General features: G+C 38.4%; 1 protein-coding gene across 4 annotated transcripts in view; it reads right to left on the bottom strand.

The window, feature by feature from the left end:
• The window catches only part of USP9X (ubiquitin specific peptidase 9 X-linked), a 147,807-nt gene that overhangs the window by 8,552 nt on the left and 115,630 nt on the right, over positions 1 to 23,625 (bottom strand). For all 4 annotated transcript variants that reach the window (XM_008968336.6, XM_008968337.5, XM_003815368.7 and 1 more), the window contains exons 31-41: positions 23,190 to 23,410; positions 18,979 to 19,169; positions 13,802 to 13,975; positions 10,724 to 10,865; positions 8,776 to 9,529; positions 8,085 to 8,208; positions 6,833 to 7,058; positions 6,199 to 6,328; positions 2,033 to 2,218; positions 476 to 696; positions 301 to 389 (exon numbers count right to left, since the gene is read on the bottom strand). In XM_008968336.6, the coding sequence (XP_008966584.1) occupies positions 301 to 389; positions 476 to 696; positions 2,033 to 2,218; positions 6,199 to 6,328; positions 6,833 to 7,058; positions 8,085 to 8,208; positions 8,776 to 9,529; positions 10,724 to 10,865; positions 13,802 to 13,975; positions 18,979 to 19,169; positions 23,190 to 23,410 (2,458 nt within the window). The remainder of the gene's footprint in view (positions 1 to 300; positions 390 to 475; positions 697 to 2,032; positions 2,219 to 6,198; positions 6,329 to 6,832; positions 7,059 to 8,084; positions 8,209 to 8,775; positions 9,530 to 10,723; positions 10,866 to 13,801; positions 13,976 to 18,978; positions 19,170 to 23,189; positions 23,411 to 23,625) is intronic.

Below are 23,625 nucleotides of genomic sequence, written 5' to 3'. Positions count from 1 at the left end.
ATCATTAATGAAATTCAAATATTTACCAAATGCCCAAGCTAGCTCCTCCTTAATTAAAAAAGTCATTCTAAAGAAACAGGCTTATTAAGTATGAAACTTAGGCAGTGAGAAAAAAGAATAAAAAAGGAAATAAAATTCTGAGGAAAAGGGGAGAACCTGTTATTTACCCTTGTCCTAGGTTTAAGATAAAACATTCACTAGAACTCCAATAGGTTAAAAAAAATGTGGTGACTGTCAATTTCAGTTAACTCTAACACCTGGGCAAGCCTAATTGTTTCCAGTCACAAAAAGAGTATCCACCTGTGAGTTTGCCAGGAGTCCTCAATCAGTAAGATTTGCAAAAGCAGATCCAAATAGGGCCGCAGTTCATAGGTATAGGAATATGCAACCTAAAAACAAGTAAGACATGGTGAGTAACTTAATGAAAGGAATAACAAATCAAATTATAAACATACAAATGTTATTTTCCTTTTACCTGCCAGAGAAGTTCACTGAGGACAGTAGATGAGAACTGAGGATTCTCCCAGCAGCAAAAACGAAGCAATTTGACGGTTTCCTCTGAATTACTGCAGTCTTCAATGATTTTCTTCACATAACTTGTTCTCACAAATAAAATGTCTGCCACATTCTGCTGAATTGGCATTATAGGTTGTGATAAATTAGGATCACCAAAAGGATTGGGAAGAGGAGGATTACCTAGAATACAGATTTGTCACCAATAAAAAACTAATAAGCTTCTTCACAATAATAATACACAACTTTCACGATAGAAAATAGCCTATAATTTTTTTTTATTTTTTTTAAGATGGAGTTTCGCTCTGTCGCCCAGGCTGGAGTGCAATGGGGCGATCTCAGCTCACTGCAACCGCCACCTCCCAGGTTCAAGTGATTCTCCTGCCTCAGCCTTCCGAGTAGCTGGGACTACAGGTGCACGTCACCACGCCTGGCTAATTTTTTTGTATTTTTGTAGAGATGGGGTTTTGCCATGTTTGCCAGGCTGGTCTTGAACTCTTGACCTCAAGTGACCCACCCACCTCGGCCTCCCAAAATGCTAGGATTACAGGCATGAGCCACTATGTCTGGCCAAATGTTTTATTTTAGAGAAATAACATTTTAAATCAAGTTTCCTAAGCACAACGAAGAAAGTAACATTATGCATTATAATGATCAGATAGATATACCAAGATATAAAAATGCAAAATCTAAATATAAAAAGTTAATTTTTTTTTTTGGACACAGGGTCTCACTGTGTCACCTAGGCTGGAGTGCAGTGGCGTGACCACAGCTCACTGCAGCCTTGATCTCCTGGGCTGAAGTGATTCTCCCACTTCAGTCTCCTGAGTAGCTGGGACAACAGGTGCACACCACCACACCCAGCCAACTTTTTTGTTGTTAATTTTTAGTAGAGATGAAGTCTCGCTATGTTGCCCAGGCTCAAACTCTTGAGCTCAAGTGATCCTCCTGCCTTGGCCTCCCCCAAAGCATAGGGATTACAGGCATGAGCCACTGAGCCCAGCCTAAAAAGTTAATTCTTAAACTGTTTCATAAACATGGTATCAACCTCAGTCACAAGGAGACAGAAAAAAGATCCCCATTAAACACGTAAAAAGGGTACAGGGCTAAAATATTCCAAAGCAAAAATCTTCCTCCAGACTCTTAGTACTATATATGCCCAGCAGCATTTAAAAACTACCGTAAAGAGGGCTGGGCATGGTGGCTCACACCTGTAATCCCAGCACTTTGGGAGGCCGAGGACAGCAGATCACCTGAGGTCAGGAGTTCGAGACCAGCATGACCAACATGGCGAAACCCCGTCTCTGCTAAAAATACAAAATTAGCCGGGCGTGGTGGTGGGCACCTGTAATCCCAGCTACTTGGGAGGCTGAGGCAGGAGAATGGCTTAAACCAGGGAGGCGGAGGTTACAGTGAGCCGAGATCACGCCATTGCACTCCAGCCTGGGCAACAACAGCAAAACTCTGTCTCAAAACAAACAAAAAAAACTAGTGTAAAGAATGGAGCATTCAAATTTACCATTGATTGAAGACTGCATTCTTGAAGAGACATTGCAACAGCGGATCAGCTGTGACACTACTGAGTATAATTTGCCTAATTCAGCATACTGGTATTTGATTGGAGGACCTGGACCTTCATCTAAAGACACAAGCATAAAAGTAGCAGGTACACTCAATTTCAGAAGCTGTGTCTTCTCTGCCACACCTACAACAAAAAGGAGTGAAGGGGAGAAGAAAGACAGGGAGAAAAATATGAGGAAAAAATTAAGATGGCAAGGGCTTCATGAATAAAACAAGTAGTTATACAAAATATCTTGTCTATAATTTTTATGATCAGAAAAATTTTGATTTGTAATTTTATCACTTTTACTTAGCATTCAGAGAATTATTTTACTAGAAAAGAAAACTCACCCATTAAGTATAAGTATTAACATTGTTCAACAGTGACTATGACTATGACATTCCAATCACACCGGCTCACTGTAAGGAAGATGAACACTTTCTTTTTTGAGACAGTCTCGCTCTCTCGCCAGGATGGAGTGCAGTAGCATGATCTCAGCTCACTGCAACCTCTGCCTCCCGGGTTCAAGCAATTCTCCTGCCTGAGCCTCCCCAGTAGCTGGACTACAGGCACGTACCATGCCCAGCTAATTTTTGTATTTTTAGTAGAGACGGGGTTTCACCATGTTGGCCTGGGTGGTCTCGATATCTTGACCTCATGATCTGCCCGCCTTGGCCTTCCACAGTGCTGGGATTATGAGCCACCACGCCCGACCAGAAGACGAACACTTTCTACAGCCTGGAGAGTCTAAAGGGACTAACCAAGACTGCGACCCTCATTTGTAAGGAGGATGAAAACAACAAAATAACTACATTAAATGAGAAGCAAGAACTCTTTTATAAATTGCCTGCCTCTCTTCTTTCCTCTATAGCCAAACTTCTTGAAAAAGATACCTACATTTGGTCTCTCTACTTTCTCATTTTCTATTCCTCAACTCATGCCAATTTGGTTTTGGCCCCTCTTCACGGTAATAAGCTAAGGAGCAGTTCTCAAACCATAACCACTTCTTCCTCCCTGGATTCCTGATTTTCTTTCTACCTCTTTTTGTTCTTATTTGCGACTCCTCCTTCCTGTCTCTTAAAAACTGATGTTTCTCCAAGTTCCCATGCCAGGCTATCTTCTCACACTGATTTCCCTGGATGATCTAGCCCATGCTCACGGCTTTAATGTTCTAGATATTTTCATTCAGATGATTCAAAAACATTTCAAGACAAATTACTTACTGTTCTACTGTATATCTCCATTTGGGTGTCACACAGGCTCAAACTCAATCTACCCAAACTGAACTCACCCCTTTCTTCCCATACATACATGTTTCTCCTCCTGTGTTTCCCCTCAGTAAATGGTACCACTATCCACTCACAGTTGTTCATGTTAGAATTTTGGGCATCATTCTTCACATCTCTTCCCTGTTCCCTCCTTCTCTGAATATCCCATCACCAAATCCACTGATTCCACTTCTTATAAAAAGCACCATATATCTATCTGTCCACTTGTATCTCCCTCACTGCCAGTTCTCCAGTACAGGTCACAATGATCTTATGTCTATAGATCATTTTAACACTCTCTGGGATCTTACTCCACTGCAATACATTCCACACTGTGGCCACAGTGCTCTTTCTAGATGGTATTATCTGTTCAAAACCCTACAATGGCTCATCCAATGCCTCAGTCTCTCTCACAAGGCCTATTAGAACTGCATGATCAGAAACTCCTGCCATTCCCATCTTACATCAATTCTAGTCAGACTGGACAATTTTCATCCCATCCAATAAGCCACGCCAAGTTTATCAAGTCTTTGCATCTGCTGTTCACACTCTAGATGGAAAGCTCAACTAACCAATTCCCACGTTACATTCCCCATTAAGTCTTCTGCACTCCCCAAATCCCTTCAGGTACCATGCCCCCCATGATGCACTTTGCATTTTCCCTATTATAGCTATTAACATATTTTATGGCAACTACATTATTTGCTTCTATATCCCATTAGACAATCTTATTTATTGCCATATTCCCAAAAACATAATAAAAACAGGTCCACAACCTCTTATCTGAAATCCTAAGATTCCAAAAGCTATTTTAATTTTTAATTTTTTTTAAGATGGAGTCTCGCTTTGTCTCCCAGGCTGGAGTGCAGTGGTGTGATCTCAGCTCACTGCAACCTCCGCCTTCTGGGTTCAAGCGATTCTTCTGCCTCAGCCTCCTGAGTAGCTGGGATTACACGCATGTGCCACCACGCCCGGCTAATTTTTGTATATTTAGTAGAGACGGGGTTTCACCATGTTGGTCAGGCTGGTCTTGAACTCCTGACCTTGTGATCTGCCTGCCTCGGCCTCCCAAAGTGCTGGGATTACAGACGTGAGCCACCGCGCCCGGCCCAAAAGCTATTATTATAACAAGTTTTTTTTTTTTTTTTTGAGACGGAGTCTTGCCCTGTTGCCCAGGCTGGAGTGCAGTGGCGCGATCTTGGCTCATTGCAACCTCTGCCTCCCAGATTCAAGCCTCAGCCTCCCGAATAGCTGGGACTACAGATGCCTGCCACCACGCCCTGCTAATTTTTGTATTTTTAAGTAGAGATGGGGTTTCGCCATGTTTGCCAGGCTGGTCTTGAACTCCATACCTCAGGTGATCCGCCTGCCTCGGCCTCCCAAAGTGCTGGGATTACAGGCATGAGCCACCTCGCCCAGCCCAACAAAGTTTTTCATTAAGTTGCTGTCAAAATGTGGTTGGTGGGATAACCTAGCCCAAACTGACTAAAGGCTATAGTCTTTATTCCTCCCTTCAGTATAAATATTCATATTTTACTGTAGAAATATTAATGTGTTCAATTGTAAGTTGTTGTCTCAGACCCTGCTATAGAGATGTTGATATATGCACTGCCTTGCTTTTCTTAAATCCAAACAATTCTCAATCCCAATGCATATCTGATCTTAAGGACTTCATATTAAGGTTTACAGGCCCTACAGTATTTGTTTTCAGCAGGAAAATTTTACAAGTAGGTTACATTATGGAACAATGATGTGTGCTTTGTGAACAGGCAATATCTAAAAGAGGTGAACAGAATAGGATTCTTCTGAATGTCTAAATTTGGCATTTTTAAGTTTGAAATACAGATTCCACTTATGCTTGTCTGTGTAATAAATATTCTTTCTCATCTACAAATACCCAAATATCTGCAATTACGGAAAAGGGAAAAGAAGACAAACTAAATAGACAAATGAAAAGTACAATCTCCCTTATGTTAAAAGGGCCATGGATCCAATGGTGATTAAGTAAGATCACAGAAAAAAATCTGAAACGACAGGTACGCCTGGATATAGAACTTCATTTTGGATATATGACTTTTTGGTTTGTTTGCTTTTTGGAGACAGGGTCTCATTCTGTTGCCCAGGCTGGAGTGCAGTGGTGCAATCACGGGTCACTGCAGCCTCAACCTCCTTAGCTCAAGTGATTCTCCCACCTCAGCCTCCCAAGTAGCTAGGACTACAGGCATATGCCACTACACCCAGCTAATTTTAAAATTTTATTTTGTAGAGATAGGGTCTCCCTATGGTGCCTAGGTTAGTCTCCTGGGCTCAAGCAATCCTCTTGCCTTGGCCTCCCAAAGTGCTGGGAGTACAGGCATAAGCCATTGTGCCCGGCCCCTAAATTAATATTTTAAGCGAGTATTTATATTATCCATAATTGTGGTTTACTTAAACAAAAACTTATGTACAGACCAAGTCTGCTATCTAAGTTTGGTGAGTATCACAACCATTTGGGGACCCCTTTGAAAACATGGATTCCCTGACATTAGCTTTGGGGATGCTGATTCAATCAGTGTGAGAAGAGGCCTAGAAACCAGTCCATTATTTTCCAAAAGCAGCCAGATTTGGCACCACTGCATTAGGAGATTTAAAAAAAAAAAAAAAAAATCAAAACACAGATTCTGACCTGTGTCTACTACAAAGACACATGCATAAACAAAGTAAAAGGTGAAAGTGCCATGTTCAGATAAAATTCACAACAGGTTTTATGGGAAATTGTTTCTACTTCAGATCAGATTATATTTCATCACTTGACCTAAATGACTTCACAATTTAATGATACATCAAAACAGAATTCTGAAAAACTTAAATTCTTACCTAAATTGGCATACATTACAAACAGGTTGAAATACTGCTGTAAATGACGCCCATGCTCTGAAACTTCCCTTCTCAAGAGATTTAGTACTGCTCTTAGTAAGTGATCACTCAAGCTTAAGTTGTCATAAGCCTGTAAAGGATAAAACATTACCTGTTTTACAGCAACAAGGTATATGTATACTTCTACTTGCATAAAAAGGACATGCACATATGCTGATACAGGCATACATTTATGGAAGGACTGATCACACAAACTAAACTATTTTGCTTCTTGGGAAAGGGAATGAAGATCAGAGGTGGATTTCATTATAATTTTTTACACTTGTAATTTTTAAAAAAAATCTAAGACTATTTAGAAAACCTTCAAAATAGGAAAAAATCTACTTAACAGTAAACTTATAATTAAGCTACTGCATGTAACCGAACAGAGAAAATTCTCTTACATTTTTAAAGAGCCAATAATTACTATTCATTGCCATGCAGTAATATTAAATGGAACTCACTGACATCATACTGTATGTTTCTGTTAGGTAAACATATCAAGTGGATGCACATATGCTTGTGACTTCGACTTCCAGGAAACACAATTTATTTGTAAACATCTCATCATTTAGAAAGAAAGCTGTGCAATTACCTGACTAGAAGGTCCAGGAGAGGCAAAAGGTGAAGGACATGGCCCATCTTGCAAGGAAAAATGTGCAATAAAGACTATAAGTTTTGCAAACGCACCCCTCACTTCTGCACTAGGGCACTCCAGAAGGTATTCGGAGAAGCGATTTGAAACATTAAAAAGGACGTTATGAGCAAACCAAAAACGTACATTCTTGCTGTGACGAAGGAGAATACACAATGCATCATACCTAAAATAAAACAAAAAAACCTATGACTATTAAGTCAATAACTTGTTCTCTATAGTAAAAGGATGAGTCTCATTGAACCAAAAAAAAGACAAAGATCTTCCTCTACTGCTGGAGAGAACCAGCAAAGGTTGCTTCTAATATTAAAACAATAGAGAAATACTATGACTTGGTCCATTCTCTCAGAGTTACCAAACAGGTGAAAGCTTGTCCTCTAAAAATCCATTAACAAACTCTTCCTAGGTTCAATGACAAAATACCACCCCCTTATCTTGACATATTCCTAAAATGAATAAGTAAAAATTATTAAATCAATGTATTATAATGGCCTCTATACTTTCACAATTAGAAACTTAAGAAAACCATTTTAATTTTTTACCCTTTTAATCGGTGTCAGAATTCAATCTAGGTAAGCTAAAACCTAATAAATTTCATAAGTAGCTTACACTTTTCAGTCTCATCTTGTAACCTTTGGTTTTGTTTGAGACAGGGTCTTGCTCTGCTGCCCAGGCTGGAGTGCAGTGGCACAGTCATGGCTCACTGCAGCTTCAACCTCCCAGGCTCCAGCGATCCTCCCACCTCAGCCTTCCGAGTAGCTGGGATTACAGGTGTGCGCCACCATACTTGGGTAATTTTTAAAATCTTCTTTGAAGAGATGGGGGTCTCACTATGTTGCCTAGGCTGGTCCTGAACTCCCGAGCTCAAGCAATCCTCCCACCCTGGCTTCCCAAAGTGCTGGGATTACAGGTGTGAGTCACTGTCCCCCAGTCTCATCTTGTAGTCTTTGGTGCAGGGATGTCAAAGATATGATACAAGGTAATAGAAGCAGAAGTCAGCTTCTGAATAACAAAAGGCCATGTTTAGACTAAGTAACTATTTTAATATGATTTCTCTATTGTGACCCAGAGTTTTTATTCTATATTCCAAACTTCAAACAAAATTCTCTTGGTTTAGAAAAACATAAAGCAATCTATTAAAGAAGCAAACCAAACATTAGTGTAATAGGAATGAAAATCCAAAGCAATGTACCAATCACTGGCAGAGCCACGGACTACTTTCTTTGTGTGAAATCCTGTAGTAAAGAGGAACCTAGCAGCAAGTTGAATACTGATCATAGTGATTTCTTCTGCTTCAGGCAACAGGTGATCTTGCCCTATAAATAAAATGCGGATATAAAAACACATTTTTATTTTCCAACCCCATTTTCAAACAAGTCTGTGTTTCCATTAATTTTGAGAAGTCCTAAATTTGTTAAGAACCCTTCTCAGGCTACTTTAATTTAGACCCATTTATTATTTTATTTTATTTTTTTGAGATGGAGACTCACTGTCACCCAGGCTGGAGTGCAGTGGCCATCAATTTGGGTCACTGCAACCTCCACCTCCCAGGTTCAAGCGATTTTCCTGCCTCAGCCTCCGGAGTAGCTGGGACTACAGGGAGTAGCTGGGACTACAGGTGCATGCCACCATACCTGGCTAATTTTTATATTTTTAGTAGAGATGGGGTTTCACCATGTTGGTCAGGCTGGTATTGAACTCTTGACCTCAGGTGATCCACCTACCTCGGCCTCCCAAAGTGCTGGGATTACAGGCGTGAACCACCACACCCAGCAATTTAGACTCATTTAAAGTGAAAACATTAATTTTATGAACTTAAACATGTTGACGCCTACTAGAAATTATTCTTTATTACTAAGAAGCTAAACTCTCTTGATACTCACCGGGAGGAGGGTTTAAGTAAACGCCATTACATGTAAGCAGTTTTTTCATAAACTGAAAATACTCCATACTGTACTGCATTCGGTTATGCATGAATTGTACGTTCTGTTTCCGTACACTTCTCTCAATGGCTGATGGCATAATAATCTGATGAGGTCTGGTGGTGATAGCAAGCTCTGATATATATCTTATCAACTCATCATCTTGGTCTATTGTGTCCATTCGTTCATAAAAAAGTATATAAGCATTCCACCACCTTTTCTGGCGCCTGTATGACATACGCTTCATCATGTGATCAAACACTTCTCCCATGTACTCTCCACCAAAACACTGGTTTTTCATTTCTTCGTCATCATCCATTTTACATTCTGTTACATCACCATCATCAAATTTATACCAGCGATTTCTCTCACCATCTCCACCATTCCTTTGGATGATGTAAGAATAATAATGCCCCCCACTCGCTTGACCACTGTGTACGAGCACACCCACAAGTCTGTATTTTGTGCTTCCTGCTGTCTCACTTTCAGACTGCTCACTCTGTTGTATCAACTGACTCTCTGGGTTTACATTATCCCCTTCCAGCTTTGCGACACCTGCAACTGTGTAAGGTTCCATGTCCAGCTCTCGAGGAAATTCAAAATAATCATTGAACTTGATTGCACATTCTCTTTCCCAGTCATAGTCAAATCGCTTTAGTTGTATAGCAAGAACAGGAGGTAATTTTTTAATCAGCAAGCGCTTTACGGTATCAACCTAAAATAAACAAGACAAAGTTACCAGATGTTCTATTAAAATCCACAGGAAAAAAAAAAAAAAAACCCCAAGCAAACTTTTAAATGATATTAAGACTTATCTGAATTTTTAAGTATAAACAAATACATGACAATGAGCATAATCAAGATAATCCTATCAGCTGATTTAAATGCTGAAATTAATAATATGCAAATGGTAAGTTGTTGACTGGTTTCTGTCATTGTTATCTAGCCATTATTACCTGTTTGATGTTTACTGTTGTTCCCACGAAGGTGGTTTCCTATGCACAAACCAAAGAACTACAATAACAATAAGAGTAGCTAATATTTGTTGGGTAATTCAGATGCCAAGTAATATATACTAAGTGCCGCACAAGTAAAAACATACCGAATCCTTATACAACCTTCTCAAGTGTGTACTACTGAACCTTAAAAGATGAAAATTAGTAATCACAGAGAGGTCACGTAACTTGCCTCAGGTCTCAGGAGCTGCAGGTGGCAGGCAGTATGGCTTTACAGCCCACAATCTCAATCTTTAAACTTCAGGACTTCTCTAAGTGGTGCGTAAGGCCAAAACAACACAAGTGACTTGAGGGTGAAAGGGTTTGGGAGCTCCCAAAGATACACCTTATTCATTACTATAATGCATGTGAATCATCTCTCTCAAAGAACTGCTAATAAGTTTCCAAAATAAATGGTTTTATAACATAGGTGATAAAAGAAATCTTATGGGCCACTTGACTAGTCTAAAAGAAATCTTATGTGGTTCAATAAAGTAATTAATGGTTTCAGCAAATGTTTTGGTCTTGACAAGTAATCCTGGACATGACAGGAGAAATGTTTTCCTCTATCAGCTCTGTATCTTTGAGGGGTTCAATGGCAATTTGTTTCTCGGTAGAGATGGAAAGTGTCTGTGTAACTTATATAAGAGAATGTGCTATCACGTTATGACTTTTAAAATTATTCACTCTTATTTACCTATTTTTATCTTATTTACCTAGCCCCTTTGGCACCACTTTTTTTCCTTCCTTGCCAAACCTTCTATTAGTTATCATATTGACTACTTCTCTGCTACCACTATACCAAAGTAGGAGAAAATAAAAATAGGGTGACTTGTGAGGATGAACCAAAAAAACCAATTTCTTCTAAATCCATTAAATGTAATCAAAATTAAACAAAACTGGACAGCCCGTACCTTTTTATTGCATTTTTCACAATGATATGCATTTGCACCTTCTAGTAAATCTCCTTTGACATACTGTTCCAAAGAATCAAGAAGATTTTGGTGATTTCTAATGTCTACGTTTAGGGTCGTAAAAGATTCTTCACATTCGTACCTAAAAACGATTTTAAAAAAGGATTTATCCCTTAGTTTTGTAAACATTTTAGTTATGGACTTAATGTAAACTACATTTGCCTTTTTTAATAAAATTATACTTTAAGTTCTAGGGTACATGTCCACAATGTGCAGGTTTGTTACATATGTATACATGTGCCATATTGGTTTGCTGCACCCATACATTTGCCATTTTTATAATGCGAAACCCGTAAGTCATAGAATGTTAGCAATAAAAAAGTTAACTTGATCAAGATTATTAGGTGAAATGGTATTTTAAAGTTGAATCTGTCTGGGCTCACAGCTTAATCTCTTTGTAGTATACGATGCTGCTTCTAGTGTTATCTGTTTAGACAGTAATTCATGCTGAAGCCAAAGCATGAATTTATTAAGTTCTGAAAATGATAAACTACAAATAAGCTAAATTTTTATATATTCTTCCTTTTCTGTAATGGAAGCCTTAGTAAAGCAAAAGTTTGCACACACAAATGAGTACAGGATTAGCAACCTGAGAAGGAGCTAGAATCCCAGTTTATGGTCATTTTCTACCAAAGAGACTTTCCAATTTCTGGTGAGACACATGCATAAATGCAAAACAAGGGATGTGAGGAATACATTATTAACCATTAATTCATCCAATGGATAGACTGAGAGTGCTTTCTATGTGTAAAAGCACTGAGGGATATTCAATGTTTAAGATAGTCCCTTATATTTAAGGAATTTTAAACTCCGGAAAAAAGGTACACAAAGGCATTTATAAATTATATGAATGGAATATAAAGCAGGTATTAAGCAAATTGCTACTATATAATCAGGGAACAGCCCATAGAGGGAAAAAAGTTAGATCTTAGACTACACTTCAAAAGTAGGATATTCTTCAACACCTATAAAAAGAAGGTGTTCTAACATTAGAGGACAGCAAAGTCTTTCTGTAAAGGGCCAGATAGTAAATTTATCTTAGGCTTTGTGAAGCATATGGTCTCTGCAGCAAGTACGGATGCTCTTTGCTTATGAAATGGCTACAGCCCAATAAACCCATCATAAATTGAAAATATCATAAGCTGAAAATGCATTTAATACACCCAACCTACCAAACATCATAGCTTTAGCCTAGCTTACCCTAAATGTGTTCAGAACACTTATATTAGCCTACAGTTGGGCAAAATCTTGTAACACACAGATTCATGTAATTCAATGAATACTGTACTGAGAGTGAAAAACAGAACGGTTGTATGGGCACTCAAAGTAGAGTTTCTTTCTTTTTTGTTTTTAATGAGGTGAGGTCTCACTCTGTCACCCAGGCTGGAATGTAGTGGCATGATCATAGTTCACTGGAACTTCTAACTCCTGGGCTCAAGTGATCCTCCTGACTCAGCCTCCCAATCATCTGGGACTACAGGAGTCCACCCCCATGCCCAGCTAGTTAAAAAAATAAGACTAGTTTAGCTGTTGATCAGGTATAAGGATCTGATTTCAAGACCATAATCTTTTGACATTTCACTTGCCAAACAAAACCAGTGATTTCCAAATAATTTAGAAAATTGTCTAAAACTAAGGAGGAGTAACATGAACAAATGAACCCAAAGTTGGCTGTTTTTATCACTAATTAAAAACAAGGTTAAAATTTTATTTTATTGTTCACCTAATATAAAAGGCCTTTCAAAAGGACTAAAAGTTGCCTAGGCTAAGTGAATAAGTATATTCCCTAATTATGAATGAGTGGTAAGACTATAACTTGCTAGAAATTTCTCATTTATATAATATTACCTCTCGCCCAATCATTTCCTGGTAATCAGAAACAAAACACCCCCACAAACCACATGTGTACTCAACCCTATGACTATATTTAATACAGTTTGGATTGTAGAAAATACTATCTTACTGTGACATTTTGGTGAAAAACGATTGCAAATCAACATTAATCCATATTATAACAAGTCCCAAAGTAAAACTTCCATATGACAGGCATGTATATTTATCAGTAATGAACTCATTAACTATTTCTAATAGAAGCCCTTAATCAATTTTCAAGTCAAACAATTTTTGTCAATGTTTTTCTTGTAAAATCTTTTTTTTACAATAGGTTTGATATGTTTTGTATACAAATATACCTTAAAGATAATGACAATAATCAATGCTATTTTAAAAGTCATTATTTCATTTGTATAGGAAATACCACCATAGCTTTGTCATCTTCTAAACTTACTGTATTTACACTATTATAATCACTCAAGTTCTAAGATAAAGGGCAAATTTATAAATAACACCTGTAGCTATATGCAAAATGCCATTTTATTTCCTCAGGAATAATCTTCTGTAAAAGAATGTAAGAGTAGGCCGGGCGCAGTGGCTCACGCCTGTCATCTCAACACTTTGGGAAGTTGAGGTGTGACGACTGATTTTGAGGTCAGCAGTTTTGAGACCAGCTTGGGCAACAAGAGATCCGATCTCTAAAAAAATTTACAAATTAGCCAGTGTGGTGGCACATGCCTGTAGTCCCAGCTATTTGAGAGGCTGAGGCAGTAGGATTGCTTGAGCCCACAAGTTCAAAGTTACTATGAGTTACGATCATGCCACTGAACTCCAGCCTAGGCAACAAAGAGAAACCTTGTCTCTTTCAAAAAAGAAAGAAAGAAAAAAAAAGAGAAAGGAAAAGAAAAAGGAGAAAGGAAAGGAAAGGAAGAAAGAGACTGTAAGAGTATAATATAATAAAATGGCTAAGAGATCAGGCAGAGTAGAAGGAACTAAAAGTTAACTGACAAAAACAAAAAAAAGCCCCACAGCAGTAAGGTATGCAAAGTATATAAATCATTCTGTTTCAGGTATTTAGTAATCAGTGATATACTCCACTTTTGTATGTAAGTACTAGTAAAAATTTTATTTCTGTTAGTATATACATGGTACAACATATACTTTCAATGTGTAATTAGTACTTACCTATGTGGACAGCCTTGGCAGATCTTCTGATCAGCAAAGGAACCTCCTAAGACTTTACTTAGCATAGCTGGATGTCCTAAAGCTTTTAAAGCTTCATCTAAACTATCCACCAATGAATTAAAAAATTCTAAAGCATCGTGTTGTTCACGCAGATTAACAGGCTCACCCCAAAGCCTAAGAAATGAATGAAATAAAACATGTAACATGTAACATTCACAGAACAATATGTACAACTATATTTTTCAGGGGAAAAAAAAGCAACAAGACCACAAACAACAGTATATAAAACCGAGATTTTATTCCTCAATTACATGGAAAAAGTAGGAAAAAAAGAATGTGCTTTCCCTGTAGAATGTAGTGGGGTAAGAGAGTGAGCCTCATAGTAAAACTAGTACTCTAGCGGCAAAGAACTGCCAAAAAACTAGTGGTGTAATTGATGGATAGTACGGCTCCAGGAAGGATGGTTGCTTCAGGTGGTATGACACATGCATGCATTTTGAATCCAATTAAAGATACTATTAAGATGAGGTGGTGGATCTCACTCTTATGTGGATGTTACAATCACTATTTTATTTCTTTCATTTTGCTTAAATTTTGGATTATAAATAGTAAAAAGATCAGATCTAGTTACTCTTAAATTTATTTTTTTCCCAAGTGAAGAGAGAAAGGTTTAACTTGTTCTAGAGTTAATCTCTTGAGTAATCTAAGAAAAGACACCATCACTACATACCACAAAAATGAGAACTCATACTGCTAAAACTCAGGCACTGCTGGAAACTATCAATAATACCTGATTTTGTATATACAGAATAATGTACATAGAGAATTTAAGTGTATTTGTTCTAAGCAAGAAATGACATTTTAAAGTATGCAAGAACTGTCTGTTTATACTTTTGTAAAAACCTTTTCTACATAGCAAATAATCTGATCTCTATTATATTTTACACAAGTAAAAATTTGTATACAGTAAGTTTAAAATCAAATATATTATTTGTTAAAAATCAGCTTGTTTCATTACTGGAAATTACACCAGTCCGTTCTATTTACTTTCAAACCATATTCAACTCCTCAAACTTTCAAACATGTAATCAACTAATTTCAAAAGGGAAAAGGTACCCTTTATAAAGGAGAGATCTGTTAAGACACCAAGAAATCAAAATTAATATCACTTAATTAATTAAGTGGATAACACATGCCTCCAATACAGTGCAGTGAGAAACACAAAACATCAATTATGTAGTTTTATTGCCCCCACCCCCTCAACATTTAACATAAAGCTAATCATCAGGAAACAATCACACAAATCAAAAAAGACATTCTGCAAGACAACTGGCCTGGATTCTTTAAAAATTTCAGTGCGATACAAGTCACAAGTTAGGGAGATTATTTTACATAAAAGGCAACTAAAGAGCTAACAGCCAAATCCTTGTGATTCCTTCATGAGTATCAGATTGGGATAGAGAGATAAGTTATAAAGACCATTTTTGGGAAATCGGAATATATACTGATGAATATTAGAGATTAAAAATCGTTATTATATTACTTGGATATAACTGTATCATACATAAGTAGGAAAATTGCCTTATTCTGATATATGATCTCTTATAAGATATATGTTGAAGTATGAAGGGGTTAAGCGCCCTGTTTGCAACTTCACTATCAACTTAAGAAAAAAGGCCGGGCGCGGTGGCTCACGCCTGTAATCCTAGCATTTTGGGAGGCCGAGCCGGGTGGATCACGAGGTCAGGAGTTCGAGACCACCCTGGCTAACACAATGAAACTCTGTCTCTACTAAAAATACAAAAAATTAGCTGGGCATTGGTGGCAGGCGCCTGTAGTCCCAGCTACTTGGGAGGCTGAGGCAGGAGAATGGTGTGAACCCAGGAAGGGGAGCTTGCAGTGAGCCAAGATCATGCCACTGCACTCCAGCCTGGGCGACAGAGCAAGACTCCATCTCAAAAAAACAAAAAACAAACAAACAAACAAAACTTAAAAAAAAAAAAAAACCAAAAACCAAGCACACATATGGCAAGATAAGCAAATATGGCAAAATGTTAATTAGTAAAACCGCATAAAGAATATAACATAAAGGTGATAATTATACCTCTTCTTCATCTTTTCTGTAGGTTTGAAACTTTTCAAAATAAAAGAGTGGGGTGAGGAAGTGTAGTTAACTAACCCGCTTGTGTCAAGAGTAGATTATGTATCTAAAGTGTGGATAATCCAAAGTGCTAGTCTATACAAACCGAGCTCCACTAGCACAGGGAGTAACTGAAAAGTCAAAAAAGCAAAGGCATTACAAGAGAAAAAATTGTAACTGAATGACAAGACGAAAGTTTAAAAAGTGTAAGCCTCAGCTGGGCGCAGTGGCTCTCGCCTGTAATCCCAGCACTTTGGGAGGCTGAGGCGGGTGGATCACCTGAAGTCAGGAGTTCAAGACCAGCCTGACAAATATGGTGAAACCCGGTCTCTACTAAAAATACAAAAATTAGCTGGGCATGGTGGCAGGCGCCTGTAATCCCAGCTACCAAGACAGGAGAATTGCTTGAACCCAGGGGGCAGAGGTTACCGTGAGCCGAGATCACACCACTGCACTCTAGCCTGGGCCACAGAGTGAGACTCTGTCTCAAAAAAAAAAAAAACCCAGTATAAGCCTCTGTTTGTGTTCTTCAATTTGGAAGAGCATAAACAGAAATGCTAAAATAGCCTTAAGGCAGAGATGGAATTGGAATAACCTAGGGAAAGAAGACAGAACTGAAATAGTCAGAGAGGAGGAAGAATGGTATGCTGGGTGACGGGACTAAAAGCAAAATGAAGAGATGGGAGGGAGGGTGGTCCACGCAAGACACTAGTACAGAGTAAGTAGAGGGCCTAGTTAGGAGAGGAAAAGAAATTTATACTGCTTTGTCAGAAGAAGGGAAGGCAGATCAGAGTATCAGGTGACCCTTCGTTCCCTGCTCCTCTCAGCTGGCCGGGAAGCACCTTGAAGGGATTCCAAGGAGGATTACTTACAAAACAAAACAAACCAAACCTCACTGCTATAAAGAATTATACCCCTTTTCATACACAGTAAGAGTTACGTGGTTGTACTGTAGTTATTTTAGCACAGTGCATGACGTAGTACTGACTTAAAGTCAAAGGAAACAAGATAAAAATGTAATCTGAGTTTTCTAACTTAAAAAGAAAATGGTGAGGGCAATTTTCCCTTTATAGATCTTTTCTAGCTATTAAATGAAAAAATAAAATATTGTTATTTTATAACCCTGAAGAAATACTGTATTAAGATAATGATAATTGGCCAGGTGCAGTGGCTCACGCCTGTAATCCCAGCACTTTGGGAGGCCGAGGCGGGTGGATCACCTGACGTCAGGAATTTGAGACCAGCCTGGCCAACACGGCGAAACCCTATCTCTACTAAAACTACAAAAAATTAGCGGTGTGTGGTGGGCCTGTCGTCCTAGCTACTTGAGAGGCTGAGGCTGAAGAATCGCTTGAACCTGGGAGGCAGAGGTTGCAGTGAGCTGAGATCGAGCCATTGCACTTCAGCCTGGGAAACAGAGCAAGACTCTATCTCCAAAAAAAAAAAAGGCCAGGGAGCAGTAGCTCATGCCTATAATCCAGCACTTTGGGAGGCAGGCAGGTCACCTGAGGTCAGGAGTTCGAGACCAGACTGGCCAACATGGTGAAACCCCGTCTCTACTAAAAATACAAAACTTGGCTAGGCATGGTTGGCCCACGCCTGTAACCCCTGTAACCCTAGCTACTCAGGAGGCTGAGGCAGAATTGCTTGAACCCAGGAGGCGGAGGTTGCAGTGAGCTGAGATCACGCCACTGTACTCCAGCCTGGGCGACAGAGCAAAGATTCCATCTCAGGCGGAAAAAAAAAAAAAAATTATATATATATATATAAAATAATAATAATAAATTGCTGTTAACATCATAAGAAGACAGACATTATAATGTCACTCCTCATGGAGATAAACATTACCCCCTATGAAGTAGCCTTGCCTATCCATTCCACAAAAAGAAAAATAATACCACAATCTGATCAAGCCTCTAGATCTCATAAGGTGTTTATAGAAGATGCAGGTGACCAAGAAAAACAGAAAATAATAAACGACCACAGGGATTCCATCAACAAAATTCAGACTGTGGGAAAATTTACATGCTAAACTATTTGTCCTCCGATTCCCCCATAATTGTAAAGGGAAAAAAGAAACAGATGAATAATCAAGATCATTACCAACCATTTGTGGTAAATGGACCTCAACTGAATCTTATTTTTAAAAAATATCAGTAAAAACCAATTATGAGATAACTCGGTAAATTCAAACACTGACAGAGATATTTGATATTAAGCAATTTTAAAAAAACATAATGGTATCATGATCATGTTTTGAGACAGACACTACAGACACATACTTAAGTATTTACAGATGGAACTAAGATTTGCTTCAAAACAATCTAGAAAGAAATAGGTAGGGGCCGGGCACAGTGGCTCACGCCTGTAATCCCAGCACTTTGGGAGGCTGAGGTGGGAATCACCTGAGGTCAGGAGTTCGAGACCAGTCTGGGCCAACATGGTAAAACCCCGTCTCCACTAAAAATACAAAAAATCAGCTAGGCGTGGTGGTGGGTGCCTGTAATCCCAGCTACTTGGGAGGCTGAGGCAGGAGAATCACTTGAATCTGGGAGGCGGATGTTGCAGTGACCCAAGATCACACCACTGCACTCCAGCCTGGGCAACAAGAGCAAAACTCCATCTCAAAAAAAAAAGAAAAAGAAAAAAAGAAAAAAAAATAGGTTAAGAATATAGATTAAATGAGGCTGGCCACAAGTTGACTACTACTGAAGTTGGGTGACAAGTATACAGGGGTTCATACTATTTTTTCTACTTCTGTATTTATTAGATGTTTTCCTAATAAAAAGTTAATAATATGGTTAAGAGACTAAAGGATGTTGCCCTTACTTACTATGCCAGTTTCTACTTCTTCCTAAGGGGACCTAAAAAAAAAAAAAGAAAAGAAAAACAAAAAACCCACCCAATTAAGGACAGTTTGAATATTACCAGTGCTTAAAAAAAGATGCCTTCCAACATGTCTTTTAGAGGTTTAATGTTACTGTATTGAGATGTTCATTTTAAGAAGTATCTCTATTACTGTCCATCCATAGTTTACCTGAACTGTTTCCAAAATCCTCTGGGCACATAGTATTGCAGTCGAGAAGCAGCTAAATGACCAAAGATGACCTGAAGGTGTCTTAGGACACCAATGTTGTACTCTTTTCTATCTTCAGTTTTACTTAATGCTGGTTTATCTTCAAATTGTTGAGGATATCCAAATACATCATCCCTGGGATCAACATTGCTCTAGAAACCAAAAAATGTCACCAATGAGCTAAAGTATAATAAAATACGTTGAGACAAATGCCGAGCAGTTATTGAACAAATGATTTGTATTCCTATTATGCTCATTTCCAAAGCACTTTTCAATTTATAAATTTTTAGTTATTTAGTGTTTATCCCCACCATTTCACATATTAGTTATCATAACCAAATAACCCTGACCATGTGTAAGAGAGATAGATAATATAGTGTAGCATTAGCATAGTAATTTAGACTGAACTAGACATAAATGCAGGCTCTACCACTTATAAACCAAGTAACTTTGAGCAAGTAAAAACTACTTAAACTTTCTAGGCTTCAAGTTTCTTTATGTGTGAATGGGGATAATATATCCTTTGTGTAGCTGTTGTATATAAAATGCTCAGATCTGTCAATAAAATATACGTATATCAGTATAGTCATTCTTTGCTTAATGACAGGGATAAATTCTGAGAAATGCATCATTAGGTATTTTGTCATGTGAACATCATAGTGTACCTATAAACCTAGATGGTATAGCCAATTGCTCCTAGGTTGTAAACTTGTACAGCATGTTATTGTACTACATACTGTAGACAACTGCAAACCAACGGTGAATCTGTGCATCTAAAAATTGAAAAGGTACAGTAAAAATACGACATTATAATCTTATTGGACTACTGTCATATATATGGTCTGTAATTGAAACGTTGTTATGTGGTGCATGACTGTAGTACTCTTTCACAAATGGTGCTGGGTAAACTGGATAATCCACATGCAAAAGAATAAAGTTGAGCCCTTATGAAACACTACATACAAAAATTAACTCAAAATGGATCAAAATCCTAAATGTAAGAGCTAAAACCACAGAACTGTTAAAAAAAAAAAAAATAGGGCAAAAGCTTCAAGACACTGGATTTGGCAGTGATTTCTTGGATATGACATCAGAGGTACAGGCAACAAAAGAAAGTATCTGCAAATCACATATCTGATATGGAGTTAATATCTAGAACATACAGAGAACTCTTAAAACTCAACAACACAACTCAATTTAAAAATAGACAAAGAAGATGAACAAGTGGCCAGTAATAAGCACAGCTAAAGATGCTCAAAATCGTTAACCATTTGGTAAATGCAAATCAAAACCATGAGATACTACCTCACACTCAATTAGGGTGTCAACTACCAGAACGAGCGAGTATAACAAGTGTTGACAAGGATATGGAGAAATTGGAGCTCTTGTGCAATGCTGGTAGGAATGTAAAACGGTGCAGTCACTCTAGAAAACAGTTCCTCAAAAAATTTGGCCGCATATGGTGGCTCACGCCTATAATCCCAGCACTTTGGGAGGCCAAGGTGGGTGGATCACCTGAAATCAGGAGTTCGAGACCAGCCTGGCCAATATGGTGAAATCCCATCTCTACTAAAAATACAAAAATTAGCAGGGTATGGTGGTGCGTGCCTGTAGTCCCAGCTACTCGGGAGGCTGAGGCAGGAGAATCGCTTGAACCCAGGAGGCAGAGGTTGCAGTGAGCTGAGATAGCACCACTGCACTCCAGCCTGTGTGACAGAGTGAGACTCTGTCTGAAAAAAATAATAAAATAAATAATAAAATAAAAATAGCATCACCAAATGATCTAGTACTTCCACTTCTGAGCATATACCTGGAAATATTGAAAGCAGGACCTCAAACAGCTATAAGTATATCCATGTTCATGGCAGCCTTATTCACAATAGCTCAAATGGGGAAGCAACCCAAATGTCCATGGACAAATGAATGGATAAGGAAAATGTGGTATATACATATAATGGAATATTACTTAGACTTTAAAATGAAATAAGCCAGCTATGCAAAGGCAAATACTGTATGATTTCACTTATATAATCACTTATATGAGGTATGTAGAGTAGTCAATCATAGAGACAAAAAGAATAGTAGTTGCCAGAGGCTGTGGGGAGGGAGAATGGGGAGTAGCTTAATGACTACAGTTTCAGTTTTGCAATATGAAGAGTTTTGGAGATGGGCGGTGGTGATGGTGTACAACAATGTAAATGTATTTAATAGGACAAATGCACATTTAAAAACAGATGTTATATGTATTTTACCACAATTTTAAAAAACAACAGAAGTAGTGGTGTAAGATGTAACATGAAGACAGAATTCCTAAAGGTCATAATCATATGGCAGCTACAAAGAAGAATGTGTTTTTACATTTAACTATCTTTCAGTATTCTCTGAGTTGTATCTGATAACTCTGATATAGAAATAGACAACAACCAGTCCCTGCCCATGAGAAACTTATACTCTAGGGATGGAAACAAAAACATAAGCCAAAAAAACCAAAACCCAAAAAACCCCACAAAAACTCCCACAGTACACTGGGGTGCAGAGACAACATGGAGCAGAGGATACCATGAGAGTAAAAGTGGTACACCTTATTTGAAATTGTATTATATTTTCTATGCCTCATTTACTTCTTGCCAGTACAATTACCTATATCTACTTGTGTTTAACTCAATATCCCAGGTATATGATGGGCTCCAGAACTGGAATTTGAATTACATTTTTTTCCCAGAGCAGTGGTTTTTAATCAGGTATGGGTATAAGTGTCCTTTATGAAGCTTTTTTTTTTATAAAGTAAAAGTGCTCAGAACCCAATCCCTAGACCATCTGGCACAGCAGGTCTAGGGAAGAGTTGAGGCAAGCAGATGTTTCAGAAGCTCCAATTGATCAACTACTTCTTCAGAGCAAAATCAGTTCTGGCAACTGAAGGGAGGGAATGAAAAGAACCATTTACTACAATTAGAATATACTCTGGCTTCTCTCTTCAGTTCCCACTATCACTATAAACAGGAAAAGTAAAACCAAGGAAATATTACATGGTAAGCACAAACATGACCACAACTTAAGTCTTCTTGCCATATGCTCTTCTTTAAAGAGCTATCTTACAGTTATGTCAATTCTGATTCGCCACTACAACTCAACTTCTTCACTGCTTTATACTGCACTGGATACTCAGTAGGCAGCCTAAATTTTGCCACAAGACTACGTGAGACTATTTAAAGTAGGGAAAGTTTGTTTCCTAATCAAGAAGAGCTATGATCTAAGGGAAATTCAAAGAATAACCTAAAAGTAAGCACAGACAGTGAAATTGGCAGATACTGTATAACTTGGCATAAAATAGAAAATTAAAATTTAGAAATAGAAAAGTAAAAATTTAAAACTATTATCAAAAATGAAGGTTCTTACCATTAAACAAACCCCAAATTATACTAAACACTCTACACAAAAAAACACGAGTACATTAACTGTTGCTTTTTTTTTTTTTTTTTTTTGAGACGGAGTCTCGCTCTGTCACCTAGGCTGGAGTGCACTGGTGCCATCTCAGCTCATCGCAACCTCCACCTTCCGGGTTCAAGTGATTCTCCTGCCTCAGCCTTCCGAGTAGCTAGGACTACAGGCATGTGCCACCACACCCAGCTAATTTTTGTATTTTTAGTAGACATGGGGTTTCACTATGTTGGCCAGGCTGGTCTTGAACTCCTGACCTCAGGTGATCCACCTGCCTCAGCTTTCCAAAGTGCTGAGATTATAGGTGTGAGCTACCATGCCCAGCCAACTGTTGCTTTAGAAATGTACAAACCATTCTAAAAATTATCTGCAGTTTAAATTCTGGTAGGTAGTGAGAACTATACTATGTTAAGAGGTAGCAGTTCATGCTGGCTGGAAGAAGTCCATCCCTACTTACTTTTTCTTTTTTTTCTGAGACAGGGTCTCACTCTGTAACCCAGGCTGGAGTGCAGTGGCATGATCATGGCTCACTGCAGCCTCCAGCTCCCAGGCTCAAACAATCCTCCTGCCTCAGTTTCCTGAGTAGCTGAGACCACAGGTGTGTGCTCGGCCCATCCCTAACTTTCAAATATACTTTAATACGTTTGATGAAAGTATAACACTCTCTTAAGAGAGAATAGTATCTGGTATCATAACTTGAAACACAGAAAACAGAAATGGTAACTCAAATTTACCTCATTGTCCTGCTTCTCATCCCCAGACATATCATCATCTACATCACTACCTGTGCCTTCAATGGCAAGAATACCGTTCCTAATGGAAGGAATCATGTAGAGTTGCTGAATCACAGAATTCATGTAACAAGTAGCACCGGCATTTTTCAGCCCCACGAATCCTTTGGGTGGGCGGGGTCCAACAGGTGGCAGATATTCCCACTCAGTAAGTGCTTCACAAGCTGAGAGAAGGAAAGATTCTTGTAGCATGAACACGGCCATTCTGTCCTTTCAAACTCTATTATGCTGACAAAGCAACCCTGGCAATAATTCTACCACCCATAATTCGACTAACCCTACAGCAACCTGAAGCAGTGTTCTGAGTTTGCACTTCATCTTCCAACAATCTAAAATATACAGCAACAGGCACCACTGTGCAGCTTCTTATCCAATCACC

The sequence above is a fragment of the Pan paniscus genome, chromosome X (assembly GCF_029289425.2).
Source record: "Pan paniscus chromosome X, NHGRI_mPanPan1-v2.0_pri, whole genome shotgun sequence".
In the NCBI taxonomy this organism is placed as follows: domain Eukaryota; kingdom Metazoa; phylum Chordata; class Mammalia; order Primates; family Hominidae; genus Pan; species Pan paniscus.
This window is presented reverse-complemented; position numbering and strand designations above follow the sequence as displayed.